Genomic DNA, 17,978 nt, shown 5'->3' with positions numbered 1-17,978 from the left:
GCCGCACCCATGGCATATGAAGGTTCCCAGGCTAAGGGTCTAATTGGAGCTATAGCTCCCAGCCTGCGCCCCAGCCACAACAACGCAGGATCTGAACTGTGTCTCTGACCTACATCACAGCTCACGGCAACACCAGATCCTTAACCCACGGAGCAAGGCCAGAGATTGAACCCTCAACATCTTGGTTCCTGGTCGGATTCGTTTCCACTGAGCCATGATGGGAACCCCTACATTCTGATTTTTAAAAATGTATTTAATAAATAATCTGTATGTTGAACTATTATGTATCCGTCTTTAGTGATGGCATATACTGATACATAAAGATGGCATATGGGATACTAATTTAAAACATTCTGTTTCTATGGAGAAAAAGTGCTTTCCAAGAGTCAGGAAATTCCCTTACATACTTGAGAAGATCTGGATTGACAGAAGTCCTAACCAATGAATAGATAGTCTCTTTAAGGATTGGAACTATAAATGTGATATGTCATGGGTTCAGGAAGATGTTACATGATGAACCTCTGAAATGCAACCAACCTCAATACTGGGGACTCTATGAAGTTATCAGGATAACCCCCCCCCCCCAAAAAAAAGTGCTGTGCTAAGTTTAGGAAAGGGAAAGTTACTGTGGTTTGAGGTCATCAGAACAGACTTAAAAGAGACAGTAGAAACTTTTGTCGTCTGGAGGATGGATGAAAAGGAATCAGCAAAATAGGAAGGTAGAGACAGGCAGAGAGGGTACGGCAGGCCGAGAAGAAGAGCTTGTGCAAAAAAGCACAGAGGTGGGAATATGCAAGTATGTTCAGGAAATAGCAAATACGTTTAGTTGGGCCTATGGAAGGCAAGGTTGAAAGGATAGGCAGGGCCAGAAAGCAAAAAGCTGAATGTTAAAAGCTGAGCTAAGTAGTTTGGACTAAGAGCCAAGAGCCCATGGAGAACCACTTAAAGGGATTTTTGCAAAAAAATATTTTAAGAAATTGCAGTCTTAAGGGAATATTATATGTAGTGAACAAAGAATTGGCATTGGGGTTAGACAAATGTGGTTTGGCTAGAGTTCCATCTTTTCCACCAGGGAAGCTGTGTAATCTTCAGCAGATTCCTTAACCTGCATGCATTTCGCTTTCCTCCTCTGCAAAGTGGGGACAGTAGCAATACTTATAGTCTCAGAGCTGAGGGCAATGGAATAATGTCTGCTAAGTGCTGGCACTGGCTGCAAACATGTCCAAGAACAGTAATTTCCCAGGAGCCTCTGAGCGCAATGGAGCCACAGAGCAAGAGACTAAGGGTGAAGGTTCCAGTCCTAAGGTGAAGGTTCCAGTCAGAGGCTGGGCCTGAGTCAGGACCGCAGATATGGAATTCCAGAGGAAGGGTGGGTGAGGGGGAGGTGAGACGGGGGAAGTTTTCAAAGAAATAAAAGAACTTGGTCTCAGCTGGATGAACAGGGTGGGTGTGTCAGAGATGACACTGAAGTTCCAGAGCGGTTACGACAGCAGCACTGACAAAAACAGGGAAGTCCAGGAACTGGGACCATTTTCAAGGAGGAGAGAGAAGGTGGTTGCAGACAGGCGGAGAAGAGGGCATGACGGAGTGTGTAGACAGAAAGAGGTGACAGCCAGGGAGGGGGTGGGAATGTAGCACAGGCTGGATACAGAGATCTGAGAGTTAGAGAGGGTTTTCTGCCTTTCTGAGAGAAATGTGGTGCGGTGATTAAGAAGCTATGCTCTAGAGTCAGACCACTTAAGTTTGAATCCCAGCTGCAACATTACTACCTGGGTGAACTCAAACAAAGTGAGTTAACTTCTCTGTACCTCAGTTTTCCCACCTATAAAGTAGAGTTGAGAGGATTAAATGAGTGGATGCGTATAAAACATCCAGTATGGCGCCTGTTACACAGGAAGTGCCCAATAGCTATGACCCACCACCAAAACCAACGCCACCACCACCATCATCATCACCATCACCACCACTATCACCATAACCATCACCAAAATAGAGACTGCAGTTGAAACCATAAGCATGCCTGTCATCTCCAAAGCACAGAGCATGGTCATTGGATCAAGTTGGTCTGGGTGAGCCTTCCAGCTTTGCCGGTACTCGCTGTGTAACGCAGACACATTACTTGACCTCTCTGAACTGTGGTTTCCTGATTTATAAAAATATGGTTCATAATTCCTGCTTAGTATTATTGAGAAAATTGTAAAAAACTACATATGTAAAGTACTGAGCCCAGTGTAGGAACCATAATGAGCCTTCAACAAACTATAGTTACTATCATTAAAGCTAAAAGCCAAAGACTGAATCTTGATCATTCCCACAACCAAGGTTGGCCAGGGGAAAATCCCAATGAAGCAGAGGAGGGGCAGTCAGAGTGAAAGGAAAACTTCACAGGGCCTAAGAGAGGAAGCTCATTAGAGAAGGTCCTGCAGCATGGGTCAGAGGATGAGGCTGGAGAACACAGCAGAAATCAGATGGCCTCCTGCTGCCAAGAATGCTTTTTCCGTGGAGCAAAAAGGGCAAAGTCAAACTATGGGAGAGAAACCAGAGTCTATGGGCAGGAACAAGTGAAATGGGAAAGACTGAGGCTGTTCCCAAGAGAGGAGATGATTACTGTACTTAATTCTGAAGGAGAGGAGAAGGCAGGGCGGAGCAGAGGCAGAGCAGGCAGGAGAGGAGCAGAGGCAGAGCAGGCAGGATGGGGAGAAGGAGGATCACCCCCCGAGATTGGTAAGAAGGCACAGGGATGGGCCACAGAGTATTCAGAAGCACATATATCTCCCACTGGCCAGCAGCTTCCTGGCATCTAGGTCAATGTCTATTTATTTTGGTCTGAGGAATGCATTTTGTCCTGGTAGATAGTCTCAATCTTTTCAGCAATATCAGTGGCCAGATTAAATGCTACAAGTGTGTGCAAGGCAGCAGAATTTCGAGCAGTGGCTGACTGTCTAGATCTGCAGTGCAGGTGAGCCTGCTGCGCTCTAGGAAGGTGAGTGCCAGCTTCCTCTCCAATCTGAAATTCATAAGGCAAAGTAATGTATGTGTGTTTTTGAATATATTCAGGTAAAACCCTTTTAATGGAAGGTCAGCTGGACAAACTTTATGAAGATAACATCCCCCTTAAAATCACATTTTCACATAAAGATTGAGTCTGGGATGCAGAGAGGGCTAATTAAAATGCTGCAGACTTTGAGTTCACACATGTGCAGAGAAGAAAAAAAATTTTGGGGGTTGGGACATGAACACAGACCACCAAATTTCAATTTTTCTAAGTGAGGACATAAAATAATCTAACAACTCCTTTCCCCATACCTTCATGGAAGGAAAAAAAATTAATACCAAAAAACTTAGGCCCAACTTCATCTCAATTTAAAAATCAAATCAATTTAGCCTTATTAAGTACTTGTCATCTTATTCCTGGTTTGTTTTTCATTTTTGAAGGTCAAATGGAAAATATGTCACAGCATGGCAATGGCCTGTGGATCCAGTTTGGACCAACATGCTTAGGCTCATTACAAAGAAGGAGAAAGTTTCTGAAGATTAAGAGGCTCAGAGATGATGTCTCTATCACTATAAATTTTGATATTCATGGGATGAGTTTTATGTAAGTGTATCAAAAGAGGATGATAAAGGAAATGGAAGATGTGTAAACAGTCAATGAATATTAGTCAAAGGCATATGAGCATTCCAAAAAAAAAAGAGGCACAGAGATGATACAGTGAGGGAAGTTTGTACTAGTTCAGAATATTTAACAGTGGAATCAAGAGTGGAACCCCACTACCAGGTAACCGTAGATACAAGATGAACTATAATTTTGCTATTTGTTGCTGGTAGTTGGGAAACATACTTGTTCTGTGGTCAAGTTGGGGCAGCAGAGAAGGTGGCTGTAGAAGTGACTGGGCAGACTGTCAAGAGCAAGGGTGGGAGTTCCCGTTGTGGCACAATGGTTAATGAATCCGACTAGGAACATGAGGTTGTGGGCTCGATCCCTGGCCTTGCTCAGTGAGTTAAAGATCCGGTGTTGCCATGAGCTGTGGTATAGGTCGCAGATGCGGCTCAGATCCCGAGTTGCTGGGGCTCTGGCGTAGGCCGGTGGCTATAGCTCCGATTAGACCCCTAGCCTGGGAACCTCCATATGCCGAAGGAGCAACCCTAGAAAAGGCAAAAAGACAAACAAAACCAAAACAAAACAAAACAAACAAAAAGACCAAAAAAAAAAATGAGTGAGGGTGGAGGGTGCTGTGGAGGCAGCACTCAGCTGGGTGATCACCCCCAGGGCCCGGGGTGGGAGGCTAATGAGGCCAGAAGGACACTGGTAATGAGATGAGGTGAGAGGGCTGGAGAGGGTGGGAGTCAGGGCAAGGGAAAAATCAGATTCAGGAGTTGTGAGGGTGCAGGAGAAAGGTAAGATCTGGGTCGTGGGAAGGAGGCAATCTGGGGTATAAAAACAAGAGGAAAGAAAGCTGGAGGCAATCAAGTGGACTGGGTGTGTGTGTGAAAGGTGCAGCACCCTCAGTTTGCCCCTTTTCTGCCATTTCTTTGGCTCAGTTGGGAGCCCACGCTGGGCAAGCACTAACCTTCTGCACACCTGTCCATTTCTTCCGAGTCCTGCAGCCAGGCTGCCACTTTGCTCTGCCCAGTTGTGCAGGTTGCAGGGAGGCTGTTGCTGCATGGTAGAGGGGACTGCCAGGGAAAGCTGTTGGGCTGCATCTACAGTGAACAAAAAGAGCGGAGTTAGGAAGAAACAGTACATTGAAGTGACTAAAAAGAATACAAGTACCCTTAAAGCAACATTAAAAGAGAGGGAAAAGGAGTTCTGTTGTGGCTCAGTGGGTTAAAGACCTAGAATCGTGTCTGTGAGGATGTGGGTTTGATCTGTGGCCTTGCTCAGTGGCTTAAGGATCCAGCATTGCTGCAAGCTGTGGCGTAGCTCACAGCTGCAGCACGGATTTGACCCCTAGCCCAGGAACTTCCATATGCCAAAGGTGTGGCTATAAAAAGAAAATAAATAAATAAAGGGGAAAAAGGGCATCTTCAAAACATGGAAGAAGCCTCTTGGCTAAACGAGGCATGAGCTCAATGAAGCCAAAATTCATTGGCTAAGCAATATCTGTTTAGTTGCCATCTCCACCATATAATGAAGAGGACAATATTCAAGCATCTCTCATACTTAGGGAGTTCCTGTTGTGGCTCAGCAGAAACTAACACAACTAGCATCCATGAGGATACGGGTTCCATCCCTGGCCTCGCTCTGTGGGTTAAAGGATCTGGCATTGCCGTGAGTTGCAGTGTAGGTCGCAGATGCAGCTCAGACCTGGTGTTGCTATGGTTGTGGGGTAGGCCGGCAGCTACAGCTCTGATTCAACCCCTAGCCCAGGAACTTCCATATGCAGCCAAGTGCAGCTCCAACTCAAATTTTCAGCAGTCTTGAATTACTCAGTAATCTGTAGCTGATACAGTGTACTTAACTCATGAGTGAAGGCCTTTCCTTTCTGAAAGCTCTCGGTACCATTATAATCAACTCATGGTCTCATCAGCCACTTGTGTTTCTTAAATACGTTATCCATCGGCAAGCAACTCTGCCTTGCTTTAAATGCATGCTGAAAACTGTAACATACAGAATTCCTGCTGTGATGCAGTGCTTTAAGAAACTGACTGCAGTGGCTCAGGTTGCTGCAGTGGTGTGGGTTCAACCCCTGCCTGGTGCAGAGGATTAAGGATCTGGCATTGCTGCAGCTGTGGTGCAAGTCACTTTTGTGGTTCAGATTCAATCCCTGGACCATGAAATTCCATGTGCTGCAGGTGCAGCCATTAAAAAAATAAAAATAAAGAAACCTGTAACATATAAAACAGCAGTCTTAGCAAATTATTGCTATCTATAGATGACTAACTTTCCATTAAAGGGATTTCTTTTCTTTTTTTTTTTTTTTCCCTTGGCTGTGCCCACAGCATATGGGAGTTCCTGGGCCAAGTACTGAACCCACTCTATAGCAGTGACCCAAGCCACAGCAGTGACAATGCTGGATCCTTAACTACTAGGTCACTAGGGAACTCCCCATTAAAGGGATTTTAAGTGAAATAAATTAAAGTTGTATGAAGTCTGTAGATACTAAAGTAAACATTCCATGAAAAAAGCAGCAACTTATTTCCCTTCAAGCTAAAACAACTTTAAAACTCCATATTTGACTTTAATATTCAATTACAACTGATTGTGTCTCTTCTAAATCATTACGAAGTGAAGGATGAACTTACTTAGCAAACCTAGACTTAATTTATTACCTGCACAGGGCCACACACCAATTTATGTTCAGGAATAATTTGATGCTTAGAATGCAAGCAAACTGATGAAAAGCTCTTTTTACTCTTTATTGCGTTTTGATAATGTAATAGAAATATTTCACCGAGTTAGGTCTTAGAGGTATGTTACTTGTAACTAGAGCAACAGATCTATGAACGGAGTTGCAGAGCTGTCTTAATCCAAGGCACACAGTGGGGGGATTTGGTTTCAGCTCTCTATTCTCAGATATCACCAGAGTTATTTAATAAAGAACACAAGGGATGAAAAGAATACATCTTTTATTAACACTCTGTGCTAAAGACATAGGTAGAAGCCGAAAGAGCCAAAGGACTAAACATTTATATTTTTAAAATGTCCATCTGGGATACATTTTTTTGTTTAATTTTGACTAATGCTGGGATTTATTCTATTGTGTGGTGAGAGCACAGGAAGCCCAGAAAAACATGGGAACCACCTTCACATCCTGTGCCAGGTCATTCAGGAAGCGCCCTCCTTCCTAATTACCCAGCCTCCTGGTTCATTTCCTTCCATTCCAGAAGTGGTTAGTTATTAGTGTTAACTCAACACCCTGTTCCTGGGAGAGAGAGATTTCAGAATAAATAAAGTTTGAGAGTCTTGTGAAATACAATTAATGGGATTTAACCAACATGACCAAAATAATTTCTGTGGAAATAGCAAAAACTGAAGATAGCTACATTTCATCTCATCTGATTTGATCAGTCTTGCATAAACCTCCATGAGGTTTTACAATGCTTTGCAAAGGAAACTTGCACATATGTTATTCTATATATCTCTATGTAGGAAAATAGAGAAAAGCAGACTCTTCATTGAAACGCCCTTGAACCCAATTCTTTGTGGTGGACAGTTACTCACAGATATTCTTGTCTCAATATCAGATGCCATGTGGGAAGCTGGAAGACCCCTGGGTAGTACAATGTGGCTACGGTTCAGAAAACCTAATCAAAGGCAGAAACAGCTGTCTCCTTGCCTATTGTCTTAACCTTGACTTTTAACAGGCAACACCTCTAGCTTTCCAGCAACATAGAAAAAGAACTCTTAATACAGCCCAAAGAACAGCTTTAGCCTCCTTTAACCTGGTACCTGGTACAATGGAAAAGATACTGATTTTGGAAACAGAGATGAGGACTCAGACCTTGGCTCAATGTCTTGCTTAATATCTACATAACTTCTGGAAAAATTATTTGCTATCTGTGAGCTTTCGGTATATTATAAAGATCAGAGATGAATGTATGTCCAATGCTTAACATAGTGCCTAGCTATTCAAATAGGCCATGACTTATATTACTGTCACATTCTCTAGCCCACTTGCATTAACCTTATGGGGAAATTCTCTGGTCTCTTCCATGGTCATGTATATGTCACAGCTCATTTTCAAAACTTTGTGGGCTTCCTAGTACTACCCAGGAAGACATCAGTTTCTAGGTGCTGATTAATCAAATGTTCACTCTACTTTCTAATATTCCTATAAAGCCATATAAAATTAGCACACAGTCCATTCATAGAAAGGAAAAGTAACTCTTAAGTCTATTGATGATCCACATTTCTATCTACTCTACACATGCTATTGACTATTAAGATTTTTAAAAATTTTTATATTGGAATACAGCTGATTTAGGATGTTGTGTTAGTTTCTTTCAGGTGTATAGCAAAGCGATTCAGTTGTACATATACATATACCCATTGTTTTTCAGACTGTAATGACATAAGTTATTAGAGAGTATTGAATAGAGTTCCCTGTGCTACATGTAGGTCCTGGTTGATTAAACACTTGTAATTAACTTTGACACTAAATGTCACCATTGTCTTCTGAGCACTAGATTACAAAGCAAATCTTCTCTTTCTAGCTTGTCTAATGAGATTCAGTAAACACGTTTGCATAAATTTCCAGGCCATTTCTGGACTGGTTTTTATATAACAAAGTCATACCTTTCCATCCACCACAGAAACATTAGCAGCTGGTGAGGATTCAGCTGTGGAGGTTGAAGGAAATATGTGAAAACTAGCATCTCTTGGTGATCTCACAATTTCATTCTGCCGATACAGTCGATGATGGCGCAGTTTGGAGACCCAGGCATCAAACCAGTCCTGGGATTTCACCTAAAACAGGGAACAAGAGGAGTAGGTAATGGTGAAACCAATCTCCTGTTTACCACTGATCTCCCCTAATACTGGCAGAGCCAACTCTTGAAAAGTGACTTTACCTTCAAATGATAGATGTGTTCTTCTGTGTCAAGGTCTATTCTCCGTGCTTTCTTTTTAATTGACATGACAGAGAGTCCGACATCGATGCTTCCATGAACCTTCCCTTTTTGAATCTGAAATCAAAAAACTAGTAAATAGGCTGGAAGGATATGTAATTTGATGTGTTTTGGTACTGAAGTGAGCTTGATGTAATCTTTAACTTATCTCTAGGAAATGGAATATCACCCCATTTTATCCTTGACAAAAATGACTAAGGTTCTGAAGTTAAGGTGCTTTCTCCGAGGATAGTTGAAGTTGCAGTAACTTCACACCAGTTTTAATAAGGAAGACTATTCATCCCTTATTCTTGTTTTTGGCATGTCTGTAATGTTAATTCTCCATAATTCTAGATCGCACTGTTTATATCCCCCCAAAGATATCTTTACTGGTTCCTAAAATAACTATGGTCAGTCTCTGACCTGTGACCCAGAACATCCTCAAGTAATCAGCTAGCTGACAGCTGCTGGGGCAGAATTGGGCAGCTGGGACCGAGAGTACAGGGCGGCCAGCTCTTCTTTCTGGCTGCCTCATCTGATCAAGGACACACAGCTGACTCAGTGAAAGAGCTGTGGACAGAACTAAAGTCTGAGCTCTCCATTATTTCTCCTACACCACAATGATAAGAAGGAGAGCATTTTCTAGTTTTGCATGCAAACAATGACCTTTTATATTAAAGAATACTAATCTGGAATAATTTTAGAGTTGGGATTCCCAAGATAAAAGAATGAATAGAAATGAAATTTGTAAGATAGGATTTAAAAGGACATCGATGAGAACAAGTGTTGCTTTAAATTTCAAAAAAAGCATGTAAAGCACAGTTTACTGAGAGATGCAGGAAAAAAAAGTCTATTTAGGTTTTTTCTCCAAGACAGAAAGGGTGATTTTTATTAGCGTGTCACTTTCAGGTTTAAGCTTCTGTTTTAAACAATGTACATCACATAGTTAAATTATCATGCAACTGTTTGAGATTTTATGCTAGCTTGAGCATAGGCATAAAGCATACCTTCCATGCAATGTGGAAGTTTGGTAGCTTGTTAAATCTTACAGGTACAGAAAAGCACAGAGCTGGTAACTATGGTACAAGGCTTACACTGTGCTGGTGACTCACTTGGAGCTGAATTCTAAAGCAATCTTTGAAACGTGTCCTGTGTGCTACTTACATCAAGTGGTGCCTTTGAATACTTTAACATTCCATTATCCAGGACAAAAAAACGCTGCAAGAACCAAATAACCCCCGGTTACTGTCAGTATTTTGAATTACATCATGCATTCACAAGTGTGGGTCTAACACTGAATGGCATTTAGTAATCAGTACGTTTAATCATTTTCATGTATTTGCATTCAGCACACCTGGCCGCAGTCCATTACATTAAATGGTAAGGTAATTTGAGTTCGAGTTCCATACAATTTATAGAGTTCTTTTCCACATAATCCAATGGGGACAGAATCTTTTCACCAATTTTTCTTTTTTAAAATTTATTTTATTGGTGTATAGTTGCTTTACAATGTTGTGTTAGTTTCAGGTGTACAGCAAAGTGATTCCATTATACATATATATTCATTCTTTTTCAGGTTCTTTTCCCATGTGGGTTATTATAGAATATTGAGTAGAGTTCCCTGTGCTATACAGTAGATCCCTGTTGGCTATCACCAGTTTTTCCTAATGTTGGTGGCAAGGGGAGGGAATCCAGGGCCTGCAACTAAGACTTTCTGAATGAACCACATTAGGGTTTTTTTGAAAGTGAGAAATGAGAGTAAACTGAGTTAGGTCACAGTGCTTCTGTGAGAACTTGTCTACAGGAAATTTTTCACCTTGGAGATAAACTCCTGCACTTCCTTGACTATCATGGGTAATTCCTGAAAATGCCCATGCCTGTTACAGAAGCCAGTGGACTGGAGCTATGAATAATGAATTATATGGAAAGTTAAAAAAAGCCTTATCAATATGCTTGCATCTCCACTTAGCAAAATGCTTGTATTTCACTATTAGTAAAAGAGATTAAAAATTAGTTCTGAACTATACTAAGGGGGTAAAAGATATCTATATTTGGGGCAATTTTTGTCTCCTCCAAGGCATTCCTGGTCCAGTCCAAATGAGTCTAGCCATTTTTGTTCCACAAGCCTCAGAAACTCTCTGCTGTTGATTTCCTGTCCATGGACAATTGACAGGAGAACACACAGCTCCCAGGACCCCATCAAACTGGGTCCAGTGCCCTCCTCTAGTCTCTGCAGATATGGAGAGTCTTTCTATGGCTGGAAAATTACTTTGTGGCGAAATTTTTGGGTGACTCAGGAACTCTTAGCTGCTGAGGTGGCGGGCAGGAAGGCCTGGGGATACCTGCACAGAACTCAGAGAAGGCGATAGGAACCCCTTTGTTACAGATTCTGGTGGGGGCCGTGGAGGAAGAAAGCATCTCTATAGCTGAAAAACACTCCTTTGTCTTTGATTTGGATAATCAAATGGGCTGATGCTTGAATACATATCTGATGTAATTAGAGACCAGGAGAAAAGGCAATGCAAGGGGGACTCCCCTACAATTTATATAGCCAAATGTTCTCAGGCATGGACCAGAAAGAGTTGCTACTGAACCACAGCCAATTTTAGTAAAACTTGGACCCAAAACAAAAGTTACCAATTCAGATGAAATGTATTTCTTCGATTTTTTTTTTCTATTTTTCCACTTCTACCTATCCAAGAATTTTAGTGGAGATAACCTATAGGATGGTCATGGAGAGAGAGATGAGCAAGGCCACTAGGAGGAATTGCAAAGTGGTAAGGTCAGAATGAAAGGCAGAGGTGATTCTGGGAAAGAGTATGGCAAGTGGCCAAAATCCAAGAAAGAACAAGGGTGCCAAGAGACTCCTGGCACTGGTATAATATCCTGGGTTCAAGGGAGATTGCCAAGGTTTCTGACAAGTGAGAGGGAAGAAGACTCTTGACATGTTTTTATTCCATCCTCAGAGAGAGGGGATGGGGGCACTGTCTCCCATCTGTTAATTTTTAAGTCCTTCCCTTAAACTGCAAAAAATGTATTTCCTCAAGGATGTTATAATCCATAACCTCCCTGCTTGGGCCAGTGGGCAGCGACTACCCAGCCATTTGCGCTCACAAATCTACATGCCCTGAGATGAAATCCATCAGCAAGTGTGGCAAGTAATCAAGTGTCCTTCCAGGGACTTTGGAGAAGATGCAGGTGGTCTATTAAAGGGCTTTCTGTTGAAAATGGAAGATGACTTTCTTCTCTTTAGCATCACAGAAGTCCTGCTAAGTCTGTAACTGCAACAATATAGTGCAAAATATTTTCTCCATAATTAAAACTGAAGATGGAAAAAGGATATGGAGTAGAGAGAAATAAACCACAAATGCTAAAGGGCAATAAACAAACTTCCAAGATCAGTGATTTTCCATCTTTAGTTTGCACTGGTGACAATAATTCTAGGCATTTATCCCAAGAACTTAAATGGAAATTCGTGTAGTGTATGAGAATATTCACTACAACATCATCCAGTAAAAAATTAGACATATTCTGCATATCCAGCAATAGGGAATTGGTTCAATAATGTTGGGATAGGGAGTTCCTGTTGTGGCATAGCAGGTTAGGGATCTGGCATTGTCTCGGCAGCAGCACGGGTTTGATCCCCAGCCCAGCGCAGTGGGTTAAGGGTCTGGCATTGCAGCAACTGTGATATGGGTCACAGCTGTAGCTCAGATTCGATCCCTGGCCCAGGAACTTCCATATGCCATGGCTGCAGCCAAAAAAGAAAAAAAAGTGGGGATATATAGTATAAATCCATCCAATGGAATACATGCATGCATTTAAAAACATCTCATACTTAGAAGAATATTTAATAAGAACATATTTCTACTAACTTAAGAGAAAAAAGCAGAGTGGACAACAACATGTCCACTGATCTTAAACACCTTGTAGAATATTCTTTCCCTGCATTCAGATATTACAAATCTCAGACTTCAATAGGTATGATAGGTTGCTGCCTATATGGTTAAAATAAGGCCTTGAAGATTAGCTTCCTAAGTATAACCATTCTTGGTTTCCCACCTAATGACACCAACTAAGAGCCTCTTTATTTATAAAGACAATCTGAAGATGAACATGACAAAACTGTTACCTTGTGCCAGCCTTTTAAAGGCCATTTTCTCTTCTTCAGCATAAAACCTTCATGTTTGTCTGGTCTCTGGACATTGGTTTGGCCTATTTTCAGCCCTTCTATAATTTCCCAGCTGTCAGCTTCCTGTGAGAAAAGAAGAAAAACAAACCACACATTTCTCAGTGTTTGATGATACACTTAAAGCGGATTCATATCCACCACAAATATGAACAATATTCTGGACGTTAGACATAGCTATGCACTTAGAACTGAAGAGAAGATGAGTTTCCTGGTCTACCTGGGGGTATGTGGTCCATCAGAGATGAGATGGATGGAGTTGGAGTCTGGGCTAGAATGGGATTTTGATTGCCTGTATTCAGAAGGTTTAAAATGCATTTTTTTCAGGAGCTCCCATCGTGACTCGGGGTAGTGAACCCAACTAGTATCCATAAGGACATGGATTCAATCCCAGCCTTGCTCAGTGGGTTAAGGATCTGGTGCTGCTGTGAGCTGTGGTGTAGGTTGTGGATGAGGTTCAGATCTGGCATAGGCAGCAGCTGTGGCTCTGATTCAACCTCTAGACTGGGGATTTCCATATGCTTCTGGTGTAGTCCTAAAAAGACACACACACACACACAAAGGCATTTTTCCAGACAATTCATCTCTGGGCACAGAGGCACATTGAAGTTTTTATTATTTATTTATTTATTTGGAAATGATTTTTTAAACTGATTTTTATTTCTTCCATCATAGCTGGTTTACAGTGACACATTAAAGTTTTTAAATGAGATGGTTTTGATGAAACACGTTGCATTAGTGTGTGGGTCTGGCTTTCTGTGTAGTAATGAAAAGGCTGCAGCAGCCTGTGCGGCTTGTAACCTGTTAAGCTGAAGAGCAGAACAGTGGGTGGGCATCTGTTTCCTCTACATGAGGCTGCATACATTTGAGCATGTGTAAAAAGCCCCATTTGCCATGCCAAACACACACCAAGAAGTCCATGCCTTCAAAGACATACATCCTGAGACACACACACTCTTGGGAGCCTGTGGCAAGTGCACCAGACTGCATGGCCAGACAGCTAGGATTCTGGAGTCCTCACTATGATCCTCCTCTGTTAAAAACAGGCTAAATCATGGTTTCCTCTTTCATAGGATATGTTTGTTCATCTACAGTGTTAAAAAAAAGTTTTAAAAATAAATTGTCAACATTTAAAAATCAGAGGATTTCAGGGAGCTCCCTGGTGGCCTAGCAGGTTAAGGATCCAGTGTTGTCACTGCCATGGCTCCGGTTACTGCTGTGGTTTGGGTTTGATCCCTAGCCCAGGATCTTTTGTATGCCATGGGTGCAGCCAAAAAGAAAAAATTATAAGATTTCAGATTTTAAAAATCCAAATTTCTATGGTTTTGTGAAAGCCCAAAATCTGGCAATGTTGGTCCTGCCCTGAGGGACAGCTGCCTGTCTCCACTTTGCCAGCTGGGCCTCCTTCTATGTTAGGTATCTGCTCCTCATCAATATCCTGAGTTTTAAAATCACTGGCCCAGGTGATTTCTGAGGGCCCCTACAGCTCTAAAGTAACCAATGACCTGGCAAACACTCATATTCTAGATCTCAGCCACAGGGCACAATTACACAGAAGTAAAGGCAGGAACAACACGGTCACATGCCATGCACAACGGCTACAGTCCTGTCCACGGCACAGGGGAACAGATTCTCTCAGCATAACCTCCACTCTAGAAAGCTGGATGCGCTTCCGGATCAGGTTGGGCCCCTTTGCAGAGCGCATCCCAAAATGCTGTATGAGCTGCCTGCTGAGAAGATAGGTTCTGCCGAAAATCATGCTTAGGCCACGGCACAAAGGTTTCCACGGGAATGGTGATGGGTTCTATCTCAGGGCAGGTGAACTTGCTGGCCCACATGTCTGGTGGTGGCTGCCCAGAACCTGCTACAGGACGGTGTGGCTCTGACAGGACCTGGGGCAAAGGGGCCATGTTCAGTTACTGACATCGGCCATGAGGACAGGAGGGGAGAGGGCTGTGTGTTTACCATCCATGCCTCTTCTCCCTGTCTTCTCCTTTCATCTCAGAAGCTGCTGGCGCTATAGCCAAGTCGAATCTATGTTTAAGTCCAAATATCTGTTGATGGAGTGGGACTGTCATAGAAAACTGTTTCCCGGAGATGTGGCGGAACATTGCTTCATGCGAACATCATGCGGCCTAGGAGATACTCCCAGCTTCTGAAGAGCCCTCTAAAGCCAGCATCATGCTTCTACTCTACTCAAGACCAGTCCAACCACCACCACCCCTGAAAATGAATCTGAGACCAGTGCCATATCTCCATCTTCTCGGTCATCTCTGAGGGGTGCCTAGTGAATGAGCCACTTCCCTCATGGAAATGCATTTACTAGTGTTCATTTGGCAACATTAAGAACCCTTTAAAATATCTGTAAAGTTCTCCTAACATAAGAAAACAATCCCCAAAGTAATTTGCTACTTGAATACTGTCAGAAACTGTAGTTGATCTGGTCAGAACTCTTAATTAGATACAGTGATTAAAAAATGTATTTCTGATGAGACAATTTCAGGCTTTATGTCATGTTTTTTGGACAATAAAAGCCATTACCATCAGGAATACAAAGCAGAGCATATCTTAATAGAAAGCAAAGCATTTTTTTTTTTTGGTCTTTTTAGGGCTGCACCTCTGGCATATGAAGGTTCCCAGGCTAGGGGTCGAGTCAGAGCTGTAGCCGCTGGCCTGTGCCACAGCCATAGCAATGCTAGATCTGAGCCGCATCTGCGACCTACACCACAAATCATGGGAATGCCAGATCCTTAACCCACTAAGCAAGGCCAGGGATCGAACCTGTGTCCTCATGGATACCGTTAGATTCGTTTCCATTGTGCCATGATGGGAATGCCACAAAGCAAAGCATAGCATTTTAATTTTTTCATGTTCAGTTGAAATTCCACAGGTAAGCATTGTTTATCAATGATGTTAGAATAGGAGCTCCTGTTGTGGTGTAGTGGTTAACGAATCCGACTAGGAACCATGAGGTTGCGGGTTTGATCCCTGGCCTTGCTCAGTGGGTTAACGATCCGGCATTGCCGTCAGCTGTGGTGTAGGTCGCAGACGCGGCTCAGATCACACGTTGCTGTGGCTCTGGCGTAGGCCGGCAGCCTCAGCTCCGATTAGATTCCTAGCCTAGGAACCTCCATATGCCATGGGAGCGGCCCTAGAAATGGCAAAAAGACAATAATAATAATAATAATGATGATGATGATAATGATGATGATGTCAGAATAATGGAAGAAAATAGGTTCTCATAAAAAGTCCAGTATCTTTGGCTTTTTACTCTTACCAACAAAATAGATGAAAATGATGAATTTTTATTCCATAAGTAATGCATTTCTACTGATTTCCTTTAGAAAGTCTTGGTATAATCAAAAAATTAAAAGAATAACTCTCTAATATTGTATATATATTCATTAGCGCTCTCTCTGTTAGATTATCAGCTGTATTGAATGACATTTCTATTTTTAGTAGCCCCATCCATGGATACCATCTCTAGAAGAATAGCATTTCTTTCTTTTTTTTTTTTTTTGTCTTTTTAGGGCCACACCCACAACATATGGAAGTTCCCAGGCTAGGGGTCAAATCAGAGTTGTAGCTGCCTGTCTACACCAGAGCCACAGCAACACCTGACCCTCAACCCACTGAGCAAGGTCAGGGATCAAACCTGCATCCTCATGGATACTAGTCGGGTTTGCTACCGTGGAGCCACTACGAGAACTTCAAGAATAGTATTTTTTATTTTTCGCTAGATCTTACCTCATCTGAAGGCTAGAGTTCATTTTTTTTTTAGTGTGTGGGTGGGTGTGTGTGTGTGTGTGTGTGTGTGTGTGTGTGTGTGTGAGATGAATACTCTGGATTACTGGTAAAAATGGAAACATTTAATAATAAGTACAAATGCTTTTTGAATTTTTTTCTAATTGAACTCAGAATGTAATAATAGCTTGTCCCTGTGGAACTATGGCTACTGATTTCCATCACAGACATTTTTTTTTCTTGTTCGAAAGTTTAGCTACAGAGGAGGCAAAGGGGGGTGGGGGTGGATAGATAAGACAGAAAAAAGAAAAAGTTTAAAATGTATTTTTTAAACATAAATGCAGCACCCTGAATAACTCCACATGCTCTGATGCAGCATTATTAAACACAGCAAAAGAACTTGGGCAAATCCTAATACAGTTCTTATAGTTAAATAAGCTGTCTAACAAACAAAAAAAGGCAAAGGTTAAAGCCAGAGAAAACAACTCTATTTCAATTATAAATACTGATGATAATGTTACAAATAAGGTGTGTCAGAAATGAAACATACCATTTCAGTACCTGGTACAATCCTCCTTTCTGCTTAGTAGACCAGGTCTTTCTTGAGAAAGCTAAAATTCCTTTCTGAAAGTTGAGTCATTTTGTTCATAATTTCTATTGCTATTCATTTTCTGCTTAAAAGTCACCAACTTTCAAAGGTGTAGTTAGAATAGAAACAGAGTCAAAAGCCCTAATGTAATCAGTCAGTACCTGAATCAGATATACAAACACTTTTGCTATTAGAGAAGTTTTGAAAATACCTTTGGGCTAATAACAATACCTAAAAACAAAGTTAACTTGATAACTTGTTAACAGCCGTTAGTCTGTTCATTTGCAAAAAAACAAAGACATTTCCTTTCTCAAGGGTATATTCTCTGAGTGTGGGGGGGTGTGTGGGAGTGTGGGGTTAAGTGAACTGCTTTAGGAAGTGAAAGCACCAACAAATTTGAACAGATCCTGAGAAAGGACTGTGTGTACTGCAAATAATATTGTTGCTATGGTGTCTGGACTAGATGGGACTCTCTGATTTCATGGGGTCTCAGAAGATGTGTTATCTATTAATGCAAAAACATAACGATAGTATTAGGTTCACAGCAAGATCCAAGCAGGCAAATGCGTGGAAGAGGGGATGTTATTGGTGCCCTATCAGATTCCTGTATCAGGCTAGTGGACCCATGTCCCAGCTGCTGTGAGCACTCTGAACTGCTAAGGCTAACAGCTCCTTCCTCCCACCAGGCATTGCTGTTTGGCCAAGGTGGAGTCTTCACACTGGGAAGCTATGCTATAGCATTTCCATCCCCCATGGCTCTCAAAGACTGAAAGACACAAATAACTGAAGTCCTCCTTGCCTCAGGGTGAGACCAACTCTGTGATATAATTCATGCTCCAGAGCTCACTATGAAATCAGGCTGAGGGTGGATTCCAGGTGAAAGCCTCTTGCTTAGCACCAGTACCT

At 42.0% G+C, this 17,978-nt stretch overlaps 1 protein-coding gene across 8 annotated transcripts in view; it reads right to left on the bottom strand.

Annotated features, from left to right (window-relative positions):
* Nucleotides 1-17,978, bottom strand: part of OSBPL6 (oxysterol binding protein like 6) — a 229,861-nt gene that overhangs the window by 49,673 nt on the left and 162,210 nt on the right. For all 8 annotated transcript variants that reach the window (XM_047772964.1, XM_047772969.1, XM_047772967.1 and 5 more), the window contains 5 exons: nucleotides 12,683-12,805; nucleotides 9,715-9,768; nucleotides 8,515-8,628; nucleotides 8,240-8,410; nucleotides 4,572-4,704 (listed from right to left, as the gene is read on the bottom strand). In XM_047772964.1, the coding sequence (XP_047628920.1) occupies nucleotides 4,572-4,704; nucleotides 8,240-8,410; nucleotides 8,515-8,628; nucleotides 9,715-9,768; nucleotides 12,683-12,805 (595 nt within the window). The remainder of the gene's footprint in view (nucleotides 1-4,571; nucleotides 4,705-8,239; nucleotides 8,411-8,514; nucleotides 8,629-9,714; nucleotides 9,769-12,682; nucleotides 12,806-17,978) is intronic.

Source organism: Phacochoerus africanus, chromosome 3 (genome assembly GCF_016906955.1).
Source record: "Phacochoerus africanus isolate WHEZ1 chromosome 3, ROS_Pafr_v1, whole genome shotgun sequence".
Lineage (NCBI taxonomy): Eukaryota > Metazoa > Chordata > Mammalia > Artiodactyla > Suidae > Phacochoerus > Phacochoerus africanus.
Note: the sequence above shows the minus strand (reverse complement) of the source record. Positions and strands in the feature narration are given on the sequence as shown.